Raw genomic sequence first — 20,820 nt, 5'->3', positions numbered from 1 at the left:
AGGAATTTTTGTAGATGTAAACATTATCATTTATAATTTTACTTTTTCACTGTTATTATTTTACTAGTCTGGCCCACTTGAGATCATATTGGGATGAATGTGGCCCCTAAGCTAAAATGAGTTTAGCACCTCTGATTTAAGATAAGATAAGATAAGATAAGATAAGATAAGATAAGATAAGATAAGATAAGATAAGATAAGCTTTTGGCACACTGATAATTAAAAAGTACACAAAATATATGTAAAAGAGCAAAGTGTGAATAATATTTACACTAAATCTTGCATGTTTTTGAAGGCGATATTCCATCATGTTTGCATATAGTAAGATAGAGATTGCATTGACAGTAAACTGATACTTTGATACTACTGTGTTTTCCTCAGAGTAAAGAGCACAAGCAACATGCAAACAATTTGTAATCAACCTAAATTTGAGATGAACATCTGTTGGTGAATGATAAAAGGAAGTTTACAGTGTCCAAAACACACCTATCAAGAAGTTATTGAAAAGCAAAAATCAAAATAAATCAGAAAACATAGTACAAAAAAAAAAGACTAAATTAAATATAAAAATACCTAAAAGCATGATATCTGCCAGAGGATGCCCAGACAACCTTATTCCTCTAACTCAAGTGTCGATAATCACCAGTAGGATTCAGTATTGGATCTGTCCCCTCACAGGTTAATGTTATTATGTGCTAGATAAACGTCAGAAGCAGCTGTGATGTAGCTTTTGAGCTTTTAACCTTATTTACAGTGCTGATTTTTCTTTACAACAACTAAATAGATGTAAAGACAGTCAGAATGACTCAGGGAATTATGAACATGTATAGATTTAGTCATTGATGTATGCCCTGAACTGCAATGAATGAGCTATGGGATTAGGAAAAAAAGAGTAAACACACCACAGAACTGAGCTCAATCAAACGAAACAATTTGATTCATAAGCTTTTAACTCATATACCATGTGATTTAAAGGGTTTGATGGTAAAATATTCTTGGAAAAAAAAAAACCTCAAAAGAACTGAAAGCCCATTTGATCCATATACTGACTCAGAATTTAAGACTAAATAAAATATGTCATGATCATCAAAGACAAAGACTATGAGAAACTGTGAACATGTGCTGTAAGTTGTGTTTTTTTTTTTTTCTGAAGTTTGAGCAGTAAAATGGCCCTGGATCTTTGAGGCTCTGCGGCATGTAGTAGAGTACCAAAGTCTAACGAGAAAAGACATTACTGAAATGAATAATCAATGTATTTCCAGGAGGGTGATTCTACCTTACTGTTGCAATACTGTAGTCTATCCAGCAAAGGCCATTTATAATTACATGACTAATGTCTAATACAAATTCAAGAATCCTTAATCCTAAAACCTATTTAATCGTAAATAGTATAGATTTGCTGAAATATTTTTAATGCATTTGTGTTTTGTCACCATTAAAATATTGCGCCACCTTCTCATTTACAACTTACCGAGAAGCAGACATGAATACTTTACAGTAATTGATTGTGCTTTAGCATTGTGTTAACTGGGTCAATTTAAAGGTCTATTTAATAACTCAGGTTGTAATCAGCCACTAAGACAGAGTGTAGGCTTATTTTTTGCTCTGGTGCTGTGAAAGTATTAGTCCTGCTAAGTTTTGGCCTATTTAAATGCAGTTATCAGAAGTGCCCTACTGTACACATAAACTATGAACATCACATTGTAGAATATTCTGAGTCCATTTTTTATTTATTGTCAATACGGAAACTCAAGAGATTGTCTCCTAACACATCCCTGGGTATGGTGTTTGTTTTCTTGCTTCTCATAATTATATTCATGATTCCAGTCGCAAACGTTTGATGTGGCTAGAATGTGAATTCTGTTCCAGAAAGTACCTGTTAGTTTTACAATCCTAATGTGTTTTGTGTTTGGATCAGAGCAGTGTATTACACGCTTGTTTTCCAGACTGATTGATGAGCAGGTAATTTGAGAGTTTTTAGGTGCATATTTGCATAAACCTTTTAAAAGGCACATTCTCCATAGACAGTCACATTATTAGCTCCTTCCCCTCCCAAATGCAGATTAGGTTCAGAATTTATTAAACCCATCTTACCGACCACCAACTGAATCTCCACTGGATGCTATAAAGAATCCAAAATGCTTTCAAGTCAGATTTTTAGTTTTAAGAATTTGGCAGAGGGTTGTGTTAGTGTTCAGAGCCCCAGAGAGTTTCTCCAACAATCTAATGCAAAAACATCAACTCTTTAACCCATGCACTCCGGAGAGCAAGACGTTACTGCTGTGTTTTGAATCAGAATAGAAATGTAGGAGAATTGGCACGGTGGCCCTTGAGGATTTGCATTTACATGCAAATCCACAGCTGGTCTGTAACAAAATAATTTATTCCACATGTATCATGATAACAAGGCTTGTGAATTGTGTAAAATTTCTTCTCTTGCATTCACAGTCAGGCCAACAGCTTTGTCTGTGAAGGTCATTGTGGAAGACCCACATTACACGTGTCAAACTACAAAGTACTTGAGTATGACCGCTAATGGAAAGCCAAGGTCCGGTTATCAATGCAGTGTTAAGCAATACCAATGCTGACATTCTGTGGATTTGGCAAATAATACCTGTGTCACTGTTTATGAACCGTGCAAACAATTAAATTTCTGCTTAATATTTAGTCGGATGTTTTTTTCTGTTAGTAGGAGCAACAAATGAATGACTGAAAAATGACAGTAATCACAAAGGACCTGTTGGAATATGTCAGTTTTTGGCATTAATTAGATTAATGTTGATAAAAATGAATGGACAGAGTTTATTTTTGTTTTTAATGTCTATTATTGTTATGAAATGGACAGAGTTTATTTTTGTTTTTAATATGTCTATTATCGTTATGAAATGGACAGAGTTTATTTTTGTTTTTATTATGTCTATTATTGTTATGAAATGGACAAAGTATATTTTGTTTTTTGATATGTGTAATATTGTCATGAAATGGACAGAGTTTATTTTTGTTTTTGATATGTGTATTTTTGTCATGAAATGGACAGAGTTCATTTTTGTTTTTAATATGTGTATTATTGTTATGAAATGGACAGAGTTTATTCTTGTTTTGATTTGTCTATTATTGTTATGAAATGGACAGAGTTTATTTTTATTTTTTGATATAGGTATTATTACTGCTATGAAAGGGATGGAGTTTATTTTTGTTTTTAATATGTGTATTATTGTCATGAAATGGACAGAGTTCATTTTTGTTTCTGATATGTGTAATATTGTTATGAAATGGACAAAGTTTATTTTTGTTTTTGATATGTGTATTATTGTCATGAAATGGACAGAATTTATTTTTGATATGTGTATTATTGTTATGAAATGGACAGAGTTTATTTTTACCTCCACCAGGAGGCATTGTGATCACTTTGCTTTGTGTGTTTGTTTGTTTGTTTGTTTGTTTGTTTGTTTGTTTGTTTGTTTGTTTGTTTGTTTGTTTGTTTGTTTGTTTGTTTGTTTGCAAGATAACTCAAAAAGTTATGGACGGATTTTCATGAAATTTTCAGGAAATGTTGATACTTGCACAAGGAAGAAATGATTAAATTTTGGTGGTGATCGGGGGGACGGGGGATGGGGGACGGGGATGGGACAGATCTGTCTTGGCAGAGGTCTGCGCTCTCCGAGTGCTTTTCTTGTTGTTTTTGATATGTGTATTATTACTGCTACAAAAGGGACAGAGTTTATTTTGATTTGAAATACTGTTGCTAAATGGACAGAGTCTATCTTTGACATGTATAGCATTTTTGTGTTTTGTGTTTAGTCAGAATTTAGTCTGATATGTGTAGGATTTTTGAGTTACTTATGGGATCTGACAAGGGAATTTAGGATAGCTAGAGGGATGGGGTAAGGGGGCGGGAGATTATAAATTAAACTTCATCCCACTCCTTTTTGAGTGTTTTTCTTTCTTTTTATATAAATCTTTTGTGATTTGGTTTTAATGTTATATTTGAAATAAATAAACAATAAATCCTTCTTATCTGACGAAGGGGCTCACTATACTGTATACTTCTTTTGTGCACTGGTGACATATGTATTCATTCATTCATTCATTTTCTGAACCTGCTTTATCCTCACTAGGGTGTGATATATTTATATGTATTGTTATTTTTGTTGATCATCCTCCTTATTCATCTCTATCAGTATTCTAGTGTGTCACTTGAGGTGTGGTGGAAGTAGCAATGGGAGCAAAAACAGAATAATAAACAACTTAATCTCTCTTCTAATCATGCTTGTTCGGAGTAGTAAGTGAATCACATGAAAGAGATGCCAAGATATTGGGCTTATGCTAAAATGAGCCTAGCTACTGTTTGTCATTTCAACCTCTGTGGAATTACAACAGGTATGATTTTACACCCAGAGAATATTGTGCTTTCAAGTAAAAATCAATTCGTCATGAAACAACTGATGCATCCGTGTGTTTTTACTGCCAACAGAGCAGAGTCTGCAGTTCAATCCAGGTGCTGTGGTCTAATTACAGAAAGTTATCCATGGCAAAGTTGCCAGCCTCTACAGAAACAACACAACCGAAGCCACATATTACACTACGGCCTATTTATTATGGATATGAACCACCCTCTCAGAGTTCAGATCATATTAAATGGTATGACTGTGACAATGCAGACACAATTGTCAATAGCAGTTCTTTCCTGAGGTTTTAACATAGACTGAATGATAATTAGTTTCCCTTTGTTGTCCTTATCTCTTACCTGCAGAAATGGCCAATTTATGCAGGCTGCACCCTGGCCAGGCAAAGTTGATGCTCCCCAGAGGAGGGAAACAGCCATGTTTGAGACAATGGAAATGAACTGAGGGACAACTCAAGGTTGATTTAGATCCGGGGTAACATGGAATTAAATGAAGCGCAGGGCCACACTGATCTTGCCCTAGTGTTGACACATCTTCCTTTCCGAATTACACTCAAAGAAACCCACATCACCAAGGAGCTCCTGCGTCACACAGATGTGGTCAAGTGAGAATAAAAATGCAAATGTCATATTGTTGAAATGCTGAGTGAACTAAATGTCAGTCCATCTTTCCAATATGAGATATGAGATTGATGTGGATAGGCTATTGAAGGCAAGTGTGATAGCTGCAGAAGGCAGGTTATACCAACAGCTGTGATATTTGAGCTGGGAAATAAGCCTTGTTATTTTCATAAGCAAACGCAACTCTCATACGTCCTTTAGAGAGATTATCCTGGAAATACTCACAGTCTGTCTTTATTTTATCTGGTGGATAGATTTCAAAAAAAAAAAAAAAAGCTAATCATAACAAGGTGCAATACAGGAGACATCTGGTATTGTTTTCAAATATTGATAAGAATCTTTAGTTATGAATATCTAAAGCACTTCTCTGTTACTGATACTGAGAAGTGAGAACATACTGTAGCACTCTTTGAAGAGCACTATTACTCTTTAAAAGCATCAGCTTTAATTTTACATTCCTTATCACAGATTTAATCCAGTTCTCCCTTGAAATGACCACTTGTCAAGTCCTTACTGCTTCTACTACATCCCAGCCAAACACGTTTCATCGATCTATTCATAATCCCTACTTCACATCCACATGTATTAGGAGCAACATCCACCAGCACGTTTTTTTTTTTTTTTTTTCCTCTGATGCTGCTGCTCTGTTGCGCGCACATCAGTAAATGAATCACGTAGCACTAGAACAGCCCTTCTTCATGCGATCTTGCCAGACCTATTGGAGAAACCCCCCCAAGGCAAGATCTGTCACTGTTCACTCATTTGCTGGAAGACGATCAGAAACTATGTTAAATGCACCAAGAAATACACTGGAGTGTGTTATAAAGGCGTCGAGAGGATTCCAGTCAGATCTCACTGCGAAGGGAGCAGGTTTCAACAGTTGACGCGGGGAACTGAGCGCAGGAAAAGCGATTAATTTTGATTATCTGAAATCTTCCAGCAGCCTTTTTTTTTTTTTATCTTCTTCTTTTTTTTTATTTTTTACCCTGCAAGCTTTCACGGGGACACTACCGGTGTGCATTGTCCGAATGAAGGATGCAAGAGCACTGGGTCCAATTGGACTGGATTATGGGATTACTGGACTGATTATAGGACAATCATCGGGCAAAAGTCGCAGCCGTGCAATAGACGCTCTTGAATGACGGGAACACAAAAGGTTGCAGGGGCGCAATATCTGTGTATGGTGCTTTATTCTACTTTGTGGGCATTGGGGTAGGCGGTAAATGCTACAGGAGGAGCAGAGCCCATATGCAACAGTGTGCCGCACAGAGGGGAGAAAAAAAAAAAAAAAAGTAAATGCATTGTGAATGGTAACATCGGGGAATGCTGCATTTTGAAGGGGCATGCCAGTATTTGCTGTAGCCTAGGTGTAGATGTCGCATGAGGGCAATGCGCTTTTGTAAGCTGCGGTCTAACCTTCACCAGAGATCCAAACGCTTTAACCTTGGATGCAGTGGGGAATATTAATACTTTATAGTCATCGATTATTCATTAAGTCTCTCTCCCCGTAAGGAAAAACAAAGCATTTCTAGTACACTATGTTGAATTTGATCTTTAATTCATGCATTAGGTGTCGTCGGGCGGTCATCTTTGTTTACAGAAAGAGTTCATCATAGCCGATCGGCATGTAAAATAGGTGAAAACATCGATTCAAGCCAGATACGGATGCACGGATCGATTTAATACTTAATTAGTGTGAGATCGGCGACCACCACATGCCTAGTACGGGTTTAGTCCTCTAGGTTTGCCGTAATCAACAGGTTGAAAGTCAACGAGGATTTTTTTTTTTTTTTTTTCTCTGTCTGCCACTACCGCATATCCAGTTGAAGGGATGCGTCTCTCTGTACCCATTTTCTTTCTGTTGTGGGTTAAAGCCCTGACATTGAAAAACCTCAATTATTCTGTCCCGGAGGAGCAAGGACCTGGAACAGTCATAGGTAATATAGCAAAAGATGCCGGATATGGGACCGTGGAGAGAGGGAAAAAATCTAACTTCAGAGTACTGGAGAATTCTGCACCACATCTGGTGGATGTTGACCCGGAGAGTGGACTAATCTTCACCAAACAAAGGATTGACAGGGAAACGTTATGCAGGCGCAACCCAAAGTGCCAGCTTTCAATGGAAGTGTTTGCCAATGATAAGGAAATATGCATGATCAAGATTGATATACAAGACATAAATGACAACTCGCCTACTTTCCTTTCAGATCACGTTAATATTGATATTTCAGAGAACGCAGCTGCTGGAACACGTTTCCCACTGACTATTGCTCATGACTCAGACACCGGGGAAAATGGGATAAAGACCTATCAGGTCACAAGAGATGATTACAATACCTTTTCTTTGGATTTAAAAGTGAGGGGTGATGGGACTATATATCCAGAGCTGGTGGTTCAGAGACCTCTGGATAGGGAGGATCAGAGTCATCACACCCTTCTTCTCACTGCAATTGATGGTGGGGAGTATCCAAGATCGGGCTCCATGCAAATTAATGTCAGAGTGACTGATTCTAATGACAATAGTCCAATTTTTGAGAAATCTTCATATGTGATAGAGATACCAGAAAATTCCCCTCCTGGAAAAGTATTAATTGATTTGAACGCCACAGACCAAGATGAAGGAAGCAACGGGCAGGTTGTCTATTCCTTTACTGGATATGCATCTGAGAGAATACAAGATTTGTTCTCCATTGACCCCAATACTGGCGTCATCAAGGTCCAGGGAGAAATTGACTATGAAGAGAATCCAATCATAGAGTTTGATGTGCAGGCTAAGGACATGGGGCCCAACCCGATACCAGGCCACTGTAAAATTACTGTCAAAGTACTTGACAAAAATGACAACTCGCCAATAATAAGTTTTGTTTCTGTCCGGCAGGGAGCCATCAGCGAGGCGGCACCCCCAGAATCTGTCATTGCGTTGGTCAGAGTGACAGATAAAGATTCAGGTCGAAACGGTCAACTTCAGTGCCGGGTGCTGGGGAATGTACCTTTCAGACTGCAAGAAAACAATGATAATTTTTACACGTTGCTCACAGACAGACCTTTGGACAGAGAAATGAAAGATGAGTACAATGTGACTATTGTGGCCCGAGACAATGGGATCCCCTCTTTGAACTACACTAAGTCTTTTACTGTGAAAATCCTGGATGAAAATGACAATGCACCACGCTTTACAAAAACAGTGTACGTGCTACAGGTGCCTGAGAACAACATCCCAGGGGAGTATCTGGGCTCCGTTCTGGCCCACGACCCAGATGTAGGTCGAAATGGAACTGTGTCGTACTCCATTCTGCCATCACATATAGGAGATGTTTCAGTGTATACTTATGTGTCTGTGAATCCCACTAATGGAGCCATATATGCCTCACGGTCCTTTAACTATGAACAAACGAAGTCCTTTGAGTTCAAAGTTCAAGCTAAAGATGGAGGTTCTCCTCACATGGAGAGCACTTCTACAGTCAGGGTCAACATACTTGATGTTAATGACAATCTCCCAGTTATTATTTTACCCCTTCTGCTAAATGATACAGCTGAAATCCCTGTGCCTAGAAATGTAGGCATTGGGTACATTGTGGCTACAGTAAAAGCTGTAGATCATGACCACGGAGAGAGTGGTCATTTGACCTATGAGATCACCGAGGGAAATGACGACCACCTGTTTGAGATGGACCCAGTGGGAGGAGAGGTCAGAACTGCCCATGCTCTTTGGGAAGAGGTTGCTCCAGTGGTTGAGCTGGTGGTGAAGGTAACTGACCATGGCAAGCCCCCCTTATCTGCCGTGGCTAAGCTGATCATTAAGGCGAACACAGAAGCGGCAGCAGGAGGGGGTTCCAGCGCGAGTGGGGAACAGCAGCACTGGGATGTATCCCTGCCCCTCATAGTTACCCTCTGTATTATCTCTGTCATGCTCTTAGCAGTCATGACCGCCATTGCTGTCAAGTCCAAACATCAAGATAAGGAGACTGGGAATTATAACTGCCGCATGGCTGAGTACTCCAATCCTCCAGTGGGGAAGGGCAAAAAGAAAAGGATCAACAAGAGTGACATCATGCTGGTGCAGAGTGAGATGGAGGAAAGAGATTCTGCAAGCCGGATGAATGTGGTGAGCAGTCCTTCGCTCATCACTTCACCAATATGCTTTGACTACCAGAGCCCTCTGCCACTCACACTTCCCAGGTCAGAGGTCATGTACCTGAAAACCACTCCAAACAGCCTGACAGTCCCCAGGGCAGGTTGCCACTCCAGCTTTGCCGGGCTTAGCACAGACACTCCAGCAAATAGGATGTCAGTGATACAGGTAAGGAGGATGCTGCACTATATTCTTTATCTGCCCTTTATTCCTGCTTATCTGCCCCTGCTGCTTTGCTATACAAATCTGACAAAAGAAAAGTAATCGTCTGAAAAAGGAAAACTCTGTCACTGTGAGCAGACATCATTATTATTTCAATTTTCTTTCCCTGTATTATAACTGCAAATCATTTCCTTCTTATAGAGCATGATACAGCTGTGATGGAATGTATTCCTGTGTTGTAAACAGCATTTTCCTGAAGACTGATTCTTTTCTGCCCGCATGTGTGAAATCAAAATGATTTTAGACATTGGTTCATTGCAAGTCTTCCCCTGCAAAATGGTACAGGTGGTCCGCATAATCAAAAAGTCCTCTCAGTTAGACATGCAAACAGTGTGAGTCTTGAACAAGGCTGCTGTGACCCTGCCAGATTCAGTGCTATAGAGTGAAAACAAAACCCTGCCTGAAATGTGGGATTGGACAGGTGTTTGAGCAGCTTGTCCGATCACATTACTGAACCAATGTGCACCAGAAAGCTAGAATGCACACAGCATAACCTTACAATCGTATTTTTCGCTCTCCACAAATATGGGCCAGATCCACCCATCCGCATCCAAAGTTGGCATCACAAGGCCATTAACAGGGTCCAGCCTTGCCTTGTAGAGATGGCAGGATTGTATGCGGAAGCCAGCTAACATGCTAATTTGACAGCATGGGCTTGTACTGCTGTTTAGCACAGCAGAATTATCTGTTGTAAACGATGTAAATATCTAGGACAGTCTCACAGACAGTCTCATTTGGAGATGATAACACAGATGACAAGGCCTGGCACTGTCACCAGTCACTAGGGTATGTGGGTGTGATCAACACAAACACATTATTCTCAAGATACGGAAAAGGAGGCTGATGATGACAGTGGTTAATGCTTTACTCCTTTGCCTTGCCAAGGAAGCACATATGGTCACAATGCACATTTGTTATGAGTCGTCAACATTATTGGCAGATACGTGTTTAATCATTTAATTTGACTGATAGGTGTCAATAAATAACGTAGACTTGTAGCATTAGTTACAATAAAGTTCTGACATAAATATTTATAATCCGGTCTGAATCTCATCACAACCAGGTTAAAAGCTGCATTTAAATTTTAACAATCTGAGTTCAAAATATTATTTTTTTCCTCTTTCTAGACTGAAAATTTCCCCTCAGAGCCCAATTACGCTGGCAGCAGACAACCATTTGTTCAAAGGTAAGAGCTCCAATGAAAGCCTACCTGACCACTACATTTAGCTTCCTCATTCTTGTCTCAGGGCATCTGCCTATAGATATCAAACAGGGACACTCATACAGAGGTAATGGTAACTAGTGTGTGTTTTTTTTTCTTCCTTCTGTTCTGCTGCAGCTCAACATTTAAGGATGCAGAACGAGCAAGCCTCCGAGACAGTGGCCATGGTGATAGTGACCAGGCTGATAGTGACCAGGATACTAATAAAGGCTCACACTGCGACGCGTCTGCCAGGGAGGCCCTCAAGATGAAAGCAACAGCAGTTAATGGTCAGCCTTTTGAGCAGGGTGAGTGGACATACTCTTTAACTGACATCTTGAAGATGCTGAACTGACTCTTGTTCCAGGTTTTGTTTATATATTATGCAGTGAGAACATGCAGGGAGCTTACTGGTCTTTAAGTGGTGGTCCATCAGCCTCTGGGCACAGCCAATACAGACAAATACTTAATATGGAACAGGTTAACCCAGACTGTTAATATATTCCGTAGCTGCAGTGGGTAGTATTACTTTGTACTGATTTACATTGCAGTCAGTCTCAGCTGTGTTGCAAAGATGACATGAAGGCACCAGAGTGGAAGGTAGAAGGTAGCTGAAGAGGATAAAAGAGCCCATTGGCTTAAGGTAGAATGTTCAAACATCTTCTGTCTGATTTAGCCATCAAACAAACTCATATGCATGGCAAAGTGTACCTCCATCTGCGTTTCTTTTGATCATGTCATTATTTGAACACAACTTCCCCGCATGCATGTCTGGAATAACACGGCAAAGACAAGAATCTATGGTAGACACTTGCGGTGAAAAATGACAGGTATTTCTGGTGAAGCATGACAGTGTTTCCACCTTTGCTTGGAAAGATTTTTCGCAGTTATTATCAGTTTTGCCATGGTTACACTGTTTTGAGACGAGCCCTCCTTTACAACTGAAAATAGAAATGTTAAATTTCATTTCACAAATCTAAAAACAACGCCAGAGCGAGGAGTATAATCATAGATGACTGTCAATCTGTTGCAACCTAGCTGACCTGGTAGGGACTGATATATTTAGCTGTTCTCGATATAAACTGGAAATATGAAAGCAACTCTCACAGGTAAGATAAAAGATAATGGGGGACTTGAGTGAAGTGGCGATGTCTCTCATTTCCTTCAGTGAGCTCTGGAAGAGAATGACTGTGGTCATCAGGTCCCTGCACAGTACTTTCCACACCATTTACATTGCTATGAACTGTTTGTTTGTGGCATGCTCAGGAGGGCAGAGATGGAAACACACTTGCGGCTGCCAGAGGGATGTGTGAATCTCTCTCTCTTTCTCTATCTGTCTCACTTTTGTGTACGTGTGAGTGTTTGTGTGTATATGTGTTTGTCTGTGTGTGCTGTGAGGAATTATGGCAGACCAAACTTGACTCTGTAGGAGGTGTAAATTCAATCACAATTTTTTGCAGCACATTTCAGAATCTGATTCAGCCCGAGTTCTAACGCCAATCACACAGAGAGATTCTGAAAGAGATGTTTTGTACATGCAAGACTGAGCATTTACATGTACGGCGCAGATTTTTACTTGACGGGAATGGCAGCTAATTTATAAACCTGCATTTGTAAGATAAGAGAAATGCAAAGAAGTGGGGCATTGCATTTAATATTAATAGGTTTTACTAATGCCTTTCCAGTTGTGGGAAATGTAGCTAAAAAGTAATAGTTAGATTAAGTGTTGTTCTTTCTGGGTTGGTCAGTTCAACATTAAATGGTTTCACTGTCTGTTGACTACAAGATGGAAGATTTACATTATGCATTATGTTTTAGACCTGATCAGACAAAGACATCACCCTCCAACCCACACACCCCGTCTGTTTCTCACTTGGTCTCGCACATACACACACGCATACACACAAATGCAGGTACATTTATTGAACAACAAAGCCACTGTTTTGCAGATTTTGACAAGGTAACGCTATTATCCAAAATGGAGACACCACAGAATTTTAGATCCAAATGCACCAACACAAAAGCTTGTGGGTTAAGTACTATTGCTTTTATGTCTTTACCTTTACCATCCCTCTAGTCTCTTGGCTGCTTTGATACAGGTAATATATGCACCTGTGCAGCTTCCACTATCATGCACTCTGAATATTTATTCACTCTCACAGACACCAGATGCACAGTGGGTATGTTGCTAGGCTTTCTCTGATTCTATTTATAATGGGCAGGCAGATTCTTTGTTTTTGAGAACATGTTATTTTTCTACTCACAGTCACCCATAAGATCACAGCTATTATGTCACTTTGTCATGAATCTGTTATGTGACTATGTAAATGCTGTGGTCATCCAAGGTTATTGTATAATGCTGTCATTTGAGAGCTGTTATCTAACCATTGTATTAAGTGATCAAATTGAAAATGGAAATGGAAAACTATTGGCAGGCACAATAGATGAAAAACTGACAACAACTCTCATTCGCTTGCTCCTTCTTTTGTTTTGTTTTTTTAAATAACATCCATTATGTAAAGTAAGAGCAGTATATCGCTAGCCTCATAGCATAATATTTACTCATACACTATATGTACAAAAGCATTGGAACCTGTTGAATTCAGGTGTTTCTTTTCTAACAGGGGTCTGGGATACAAAACAGTAATGACAAATGTCAATAGTTTTATAGATTGTGATAAATATCATATTGATTATTAATATTGATGTTTATATGTCAAATCAGCATGAAAAGAACATCTTACAAGCTGTAGCCTTCCTTAAAGTTTAATGGGAGATTTTTCTTCCCAAGTGAGATGTGAAGAAAGTAGATGGTTTGTTGTGGTAGAAAATTATTTTTCACAGTCAGAGCACGAAAAATATTTTGGAAATTTAGAGATAGAGCAATTAAAATCATAGTCATGGATAAAAAAAAACAAAACAAAAAATCAAAATCAGTGTTGAGAGAAATTAAGTCTCTGAGGCATTTTGGAAGCAAAGATAACAATTTAAACCACACTAACTAATGCAATGCAATGATATTTTTCACAACATAAAACTATATTATGACATTTGTTATTATTGTTTTGTAGCCCAGATTCTTTTTTTTAAAAAGAGAAATACCTGAATTCAACGTGCCCCAATACTTTTGTCCATATAGTGCATGACTTAGGCCAGTGTTTTTCAATCTTGGGGTCGGGACCCCATGTGGGGTCGCCTGGAATTGAAATGGGGTCGCCTGGAATTTCTAGTAATTGATAAAAATACAAAATAATAAACTTACGAATAAAAAATATATGGTGAATTGACAGAGACAATTACAATCCATAAAAGTCATAACAAACTCTGAAGCTGAAACTGAAGCACTGTGGTACTGTTTATCTGTCAAATGTTCATTGTGGTTGGTTTCAGATGCTGCAGCTCTTTCATAATTCACAGTTTGAGTTATTGTTTGTTCAGTATTAATTGTCAGCCTTGTAAATCCAAGCTGGACTGACTGTACATATCCTGACCAAGGAAAATCAAATTCTCACTTTGTGCAGTAATCTACACCTGGATTTTCTGCCTCCATCCATAATAATATACATTATATAGACTAAATGTCATCTAAAATTATTGTTTGTTTGCAACATAGTATAGCAAACTATAACATGATCAAAAACAAATTAATTTTAGCAAAAAAAATGTCTTTGTTTTGAATATCTGGGGTCACCAGAAATTTGTGATGTTAAAATGGGGTCACGAGCCAAAAAAGATTGGGAACCACTGACTTAGGCAATTACGCTATGAGGCTAAAGATATGGAATATGAATGCATGTGACCTTAACAAAAGTCTACATGTTGGAAATAGCTTGTATATATCTCTATGTTACACAAACATTACAATTTGAGTTCAAAAAGCTGTGCACGGGTATTTAAAATAAATGGAAAAAAACAACATTTTTTTTCTTCAAAGCAGCAGGAATACATTTTATATAAACATGCAGACACAATGTTTAAATTACACTGGTTACATGGTGGCACACAATAGCACAGTGATAAAAATAACATGCTCTGTTTTTGTAGAACCTTCTAAGCTCATACATCTCTTTGCATCAGCATCATCTGCTAGTTCCTCTGCAATGGTGATAGGTACCATGGAAATGAATTCAGCACCTCCTTGCATCTCTTTGCTTATGCTCATTGTTCTGGCCGGTGTATCTGTGCCTAAGACATACTTTTTCTCTATGGTGCTAGAAGAAAGGCAGAAAACCACAAATGCATGGGGGGACAGAGCTGTAATCTTTGGTGTAGATGCTTCAAAGCATAGCATTTATAATATGCAGGATCTGTATTAGGGTTTTACCAAATCAAAGCCATCATTTAGTTCTCCCTTTTGATGTAAAATGCATTTTGAACTCAAATGCCTTTCTCTTGATGTTAGTCCTGACAAAGATAACACCCTGGAATGGTTTATTCTGAGAATGTAAGAGTGTAAGTTCACATAATATGTAACATGATAGGAAAAAAATCACAGTGTTCAGCTTGGCCATTACACTTGCAGTGTCGTGTAAATTACATCTGTGGACTAACATAAGAGCCAGAATGCTCTGTTCAAGTACTGCTTGTACTTGACAAATTTGGAAATAATAATAATTATAATAATAAAGAAAAGAGAGAGCTCTGTTGAGATTAGTAACAAATCAGTTATAAGAAAAACAGGCTTTGCTACAATGACTAGACCTACTGAAGTATCTACAACGATAGTCCAACTGTTCGCAAACCTTCAACGAATGCATTTGTGACAATAATTTAAAGCATAAAACTGAATGAATAGTGCTCTACTAAATCTGTACCTTTTTTTTTTTTTTTTTTTTTTTTTTTTTTTTACATTTACGAGGATTTTATTCATATATTTAAAATGTTTCCACTTCATTTCATTCAACAATCATTATTGTAATAATTATTAAGTTTTCTATTACTGTTAAAAGTTTAGTTTGGAACAGGTTAGGATTGCCATCTGTTGTGTTTCTGTTCACTTCTTCATGATTTGTTGTAGATATGAAAAATTTTTAGCGCTGAAGTTTTCAATTCACTCAGAAAATAGTTAAAAGCGCCATGATGCCCTGTGGGTGTATGTGTGTGGGTAGGGTGTTTATAGAAGGGAGCAGCAGAATGGTGATAGTAAAGGCCTCTACTTTGCAAATTAACTTGCATTGGATTTGTTGCATATGGTGCTGGTTTACATCTCATGGGGCTTGTGGCAGGGAGAACCTGTGTTTGTTTTCTTTTTTTTTTTTTTACTCCCTCCTTGGGTTGGTGCATCCCCCAGCAAAGAGGTACGAGATAAAGGTACAGTTGCCTTTGAACACTCGGGCCTTCCTAGCTTTTCCAGGAAAAAGGCTTGTCATGTGGAGTTTCCCCCCCAGTTCCAGGCTGATATTCTCATCCTCATCAGGGTTATGTTTCAAAATGAGATCAAACTTCATTCACGGTTAGTCCCCTGCTCATTGTCTTTGATACCACAGAATGACTCGAGCAAGACAGAGCAGCCTTATTTATAGACCAAAGCTATGAGAGAAGATTAGTGTAGTATCAAGTCATGTTGTAATTGGATATAATGTCGCTCTTTCCATAAATAACAGGTTTAATGTTTTGGTTTGAGAAAGAAATACGATGATGAGAAGGAACGTGAGGTGTTAATATGTTCTGTGCGTCTAAATTTAAGAACTTTGCATATTTATGTGCTAATATTTTACTAGGAACATTTGGCTTTTGTCAGATAAGATGTGCATAAGGGGTGGGGGTGGGGGTTTTGTTGCAGATGTGATGTGTGTGTTGGCATATGTGTTGTTCACTTCATATTTGTCTTTGCATGGATTACAGTCACATTTAAATGCTATAGTTGGACATATTTGACAGAGTACAACAGATGTGCAAAACCTAAGTAAATTAGCGAATCCATTATTTTTATTTGTTGCCCTATCTAGTGGAAAAAAATGTCATTACAAGCTCATGGCAAAGACAGCAATGAAAATACATTTATTAACGCTGAATCACTCCAAAGAAAAATAGAAAGATTGCATTTTGATAAATTGCTGTTTTGTTTTCATGTATGACAAATGCAGGGAAACTGTCATTTACTACCAATTTGCAAAGACATTTTTGACATTTTGCTTCATGCTCGTACATATAAAACACCTCAGTCTAACATTGTCAGATTTGTTTTGATTGCTTAGTGTAATGACTTTGGAAAAATGACAACTTCTACATCATAACACCATGAAAATTGGTTCATTCTACACGTCACTCTCAGTATACTTTTTTTTTTTTTTTTTGTATTCAATGTGATGTGAAATGTTAAAGACTGACTTACACCGTAAAGATAAAGTCCTACTCATTGCTTCACTTGACAGTAATACACAGTCAAATGCACGTGTCAAACAGTCCTTTTGTGTGTAGCATCAACTAATGCAGCTCCAGAAATCACCATGCAATCTCCAGCCTATATGGTTTCAGAGGAGAGGCTGGATATTTATTTTATATCGTGTGTGTTTGTTATTTTTATGAAGTGCTGAATATATGCAATGAAATTACTTTCAGACCTAACATAACCTTTTCCACACCTCACTTTCATGTCTCAACACCAACTGGCCCTGCTAGTGTCTAAAACTGCAGTACAAAATTGGAACTGGCTTCAAAAGCGATTCATTTCCCATAAACCGCCCATGTTAAAATCACCAACTTTACAGCGGAAATAAACATGTTTACAGCCTGGTACAAAAATCAGTTTAGGTCTCGGTAGTTAACTCCTCCCTTCGTGACAACTGTACAGAGAGTTAATTTGTATATAAGTATCCCCTTTAGATTATACTAAGCCCTTAAGTTATGAATAATTAAGGGAGTGGCTGCTGTGATTGACAGGTGGCTGCTGTTTGGGCTTTGATTGACAGCTAGCGATATCTCAGGTGCCAAGTTAGAAACTCTGAGCTTTTGTTTATTGAGTAAAATTAATTTTTCTCCCTGACAGGCAGCTCGGTTGTAGTTCCGATTTAAAAATTACACTAACAAGACTATCCGAGGATTCTGTCAGGAAGTTTACCCATACTTAATTACAACATCTGGTGTAACTTAACTGCATTAACTGATGTTAGCATTAATTTGTATTGAATTATATGGTCTGACAGGTAGTCTGCTAATTAACTCAGGTAGCTGTAATTAGTGCGTTTATACATTTCCTGACTTTAACATTCAGGTTATTAAGTACAACCATATGTATTCACATTTATTAGTGTATGAAATGAACTGGATTACACTGCTAGTCAATGTGATGGGTGTTTTTTTTATGTATGTGCTGTAAGTTCCCCAATGAAACCCGCTTGATCCAAATATGGACACTTGTTACACAAACCCACCATGACAACAGTCATGTTATGCATCTCCAAGGTCTAAACCAGCTCTACATGACCTAATGGGTGGTGTCACAGAGGGTATTTATGTACAATCTATTCTGCACATACAAAAGATGTTCCTGCAAGAAAAAAAGCCCACTGCATTACAGTAAACAGTGTTATTTTGTGGCAAGGACATAAAGTGACTATACGCTTTAAAGAAGGGAAATGACGACAGAGAAAGATGTAGCACAGTCACATGAAGATATTTAAAATAAAAAATGGTTAAAGTCTTCAATGTTTGCACTGTTAATCTTGTTTCATTTTATGCCACTTGTTTGTTTCATTATAGATTTTGATCTGATTTTAGCCAAATTTTGATAATGAACATTTTTTCCCATCTCTTAGTTGCCGAAAAAATGATTAAAAGTCAAAAATTATTGGGACTAGCACCATTCTAACTAAAATACTTTCATCAGAAATGAACATCTCCGTTCATGCAGTTGTTTTTCTGCTTATTCCACACAACCTGCTGCTGCTGCTGCTGCTGCTGCTGTAAATGTAAAACACTCTCTTCGCTTCCTCTGCACCAGATGATATTTTGCAGGAAACACCTACACAGGTTGTTTAGAAAAGCAGAAGACAAAGGTTTTATGAATAGGTTAAATTACTGTTGTGATACATTGACCACCAATGGCATGAAGGCAAAAATGGATTTTTTTTTTTTTGTTGTTTTTTTCATGACATTGTTTTGCATGGTAATTTTAAGGTTATACTGCAAGTTGTATCTGAAATGCGAAAGCCTGCTCTTTAGTAACCACAACAACATTGCTAAATTTATACACTGTTGTTGAAAAGGCTGTTGGTTCATATTTTATTCTGAAGAATTCTGGGATGCATAATAAATAACTTCTATCAAAGAACGATTCCATAGTTAGTAGTTGAATTTTAAGGCAAGCGCCGGAATTGGTGTTTGTGTAGAGTGGATTATTGTAGTTGCACATCCCTCAATGTGTCATTTACATTTTTTTTTCCTGTGTTGTTTATTCTTACTCCAGCAGGGTCCAATAACAAATGTTTAACTGTTTTTGCAGAGCAAGACAAATCAGTCCACTGCACCGATGAATGTCGTGCACTGGGACATTCTGACAGATGCTGGATGCCAAAGTTACGGGTAGGAAGCCAAGCAGACAGCGCCGATAATCGCACCAACCTTTTCATCCCTGTGGGAATGGATGCCATGGTAGAGACAGAGATTTATGGCACCATCAGCTGCAGCAGCAGAAAAACCCTCAGCACGTTTGGAAAGGAACAGCGGGACAGTACAATCCTAGTGGCCAATGTCAAACCTTACTTAAAATCCCAGCGTGCACTAAGCCCACCGCTACAGGAGAGTCCATCTGCGTCTAGTAGTCCCACCAAGAGTAGTATGCCCCTGGACTTGGCCAACCAAGAGTCCAAAGAGGAGAGGGAGGGGGGTTCAGACAGCAGTGCCTATGGCCCTCCAGATGGCCAGTGCTCCCCACTGCACACCGTATTGGAGGAGCCCTCCTACCTGACCTGCGAGCTCAGGCCTAAGTCCCTGTCAAGCAGTCTCATTCACAGCTCTGTCATCAGCCAGGAGTGTGGGGGGTCAGAGTGTGCGCTCGACCCACGGGACTCTGGCAACTGACAGGTCAGATGATCCCACTCTTTCTCACCTGCCAGGGGTGTGATGATGATATCACAGATTAATGACCAAGAGGCGATTTATTTTGTCCCACAGAGGAGTCCAGACACGCATTGTATAACCAAAAACCATCTGCTTTGTATGTTTTTTTTGAGTTCGTGACTTGTTGTGTTTAGGTGAAATATGTGTCCTTGACTGCTGTGAAGGTTCTGGGGGAAAATCAGTGCTTACCTGACTTCAAGTGTTTTCATGGTGTACTGTACCTGTCAATTTAGATGTCTGTATTTTACACATTTCAAGCTCCAATTTTGTGAGGCTGTTGAACAAATTGCTACTGTTAAACTATTGAGTCCTGTCTGCTTTTGTACGGTGAAGCTTTTTGTCTCCATTTAGTGTATAAGGAACATCTCTTTCAATATCACAGGCAATTGAAATACATATCAGTGACGTTAAATACAAAAGTGAAGTGTCTTATGAACTGTTAACGGTGGTGCAACAGGGAATGTCCCTTTTCATAAAACCATTTGAGGTTCCTATAAACAGTTTTTTAAGAATGTATTTGTAATTTTATTGTTGTCCTCTGCAGTTTATGTGAAAATAAGCTGAGCTTACACGTGAATGTGGGCTACTGTACTTGTTGTGTATTTTATTAAATTTGTATACACTGTGTGCATGGAAGGTAATTTTTTTTTTTTTACTCGTGACAACTTCTGAAGCTGTCGTATTTGTTGTGTGAAAGAAGTGCATTTCTGTCTACAAGGTGCTTATTACATGTTAATGACAAAAAAAGTCTGCAAACGTGCCACCTTTAGCTATATACTGTATACCAGCACATGTTACATAAAAATCTAGAGGAAAAAAAAAAAGCTAGAGGAACTTCTAAGAGACGTCACAAGCAACACTTTACACAGCAATTTATATTTTAAAGCTCTAATAAAAACAGGCACTGTGTATTAGTGCACCCAAGAGAAGATGAGTGGACTTCCTCTACTTAATACTTTGTGATAGTATGTATTATAATGGGAAAAATGAAAGTGTTGCCAATGCTTTGTTCCTAATTCTCTTAAATTCAAAGTCACCGTAGTAGCTGTCAGTTAATGTCTACTCATCGTTATCGGAAATGTGTTTGACAAAAGATGAGACAGCAGTCTGACAAAAATGAGAACATTCAGATGCAACTAGCAGTTACAAGCAGACTTTTTGAAATGAATTCTTTGATTA

General features: G+C 38.3%; 1 protein-coding gene across 2 annotated transcripts; it reads left to right on the top strand.

Annotated features, from left to right (window-relative positions):
• Positions 1–5,701: 5,701 nt before the first annotated feature.
• On the top strand, positions 5,702–20,268 carry LOC115413046 (protocadherin-17-like). Of its 2 annotated transcripts, none has more exons than XM_030125793.1 (4): positions 5,702–9,131; positions 10,508–10,566; positions 10,720–10,889; positions 19,025–20,268. In XM_030125793.1, exons 1-4 carry the CDS (start codon positions 6,858–6,860, stop codon positions 19,600–19,602), a joined length of 3,081 nt encoding a protein of 1,026 aa, XP_029981653.1. In that variant the 5' UTR covers positions 5,702–6,857; the 3' UTR covers positions 19,603–20,268. The 2 variants fall into 2 exon arrangements, with proteins under 2 accessions (XP_029981653.1, XP_029981652.1); XM_030125792.1 differs by having other exon boundaries at positions 5,702–9,326.
• Positions 20,269–20,820: the final 552 nt, after the last annotated feature.

Source organism: Sphaeramia orbicularis, chromosome 21 (assembly GCF_902148855.1).
Source record: "Sphaeramia orbicularis chromosome 21, fSphaOr1.1, whole genome shotgun sequence".
Lineage (NCBI taxonomy): Eukaryota > Metazoa > Chordata > Actinopteri > Kurtiformes > Apogonidae > Sphaeramia > Sphaeramia orbicularis.
Note: the sequence above shows the minus strand (reverse complement) of the source record. Positions and strands in the feature narration are given on the sequence as shown.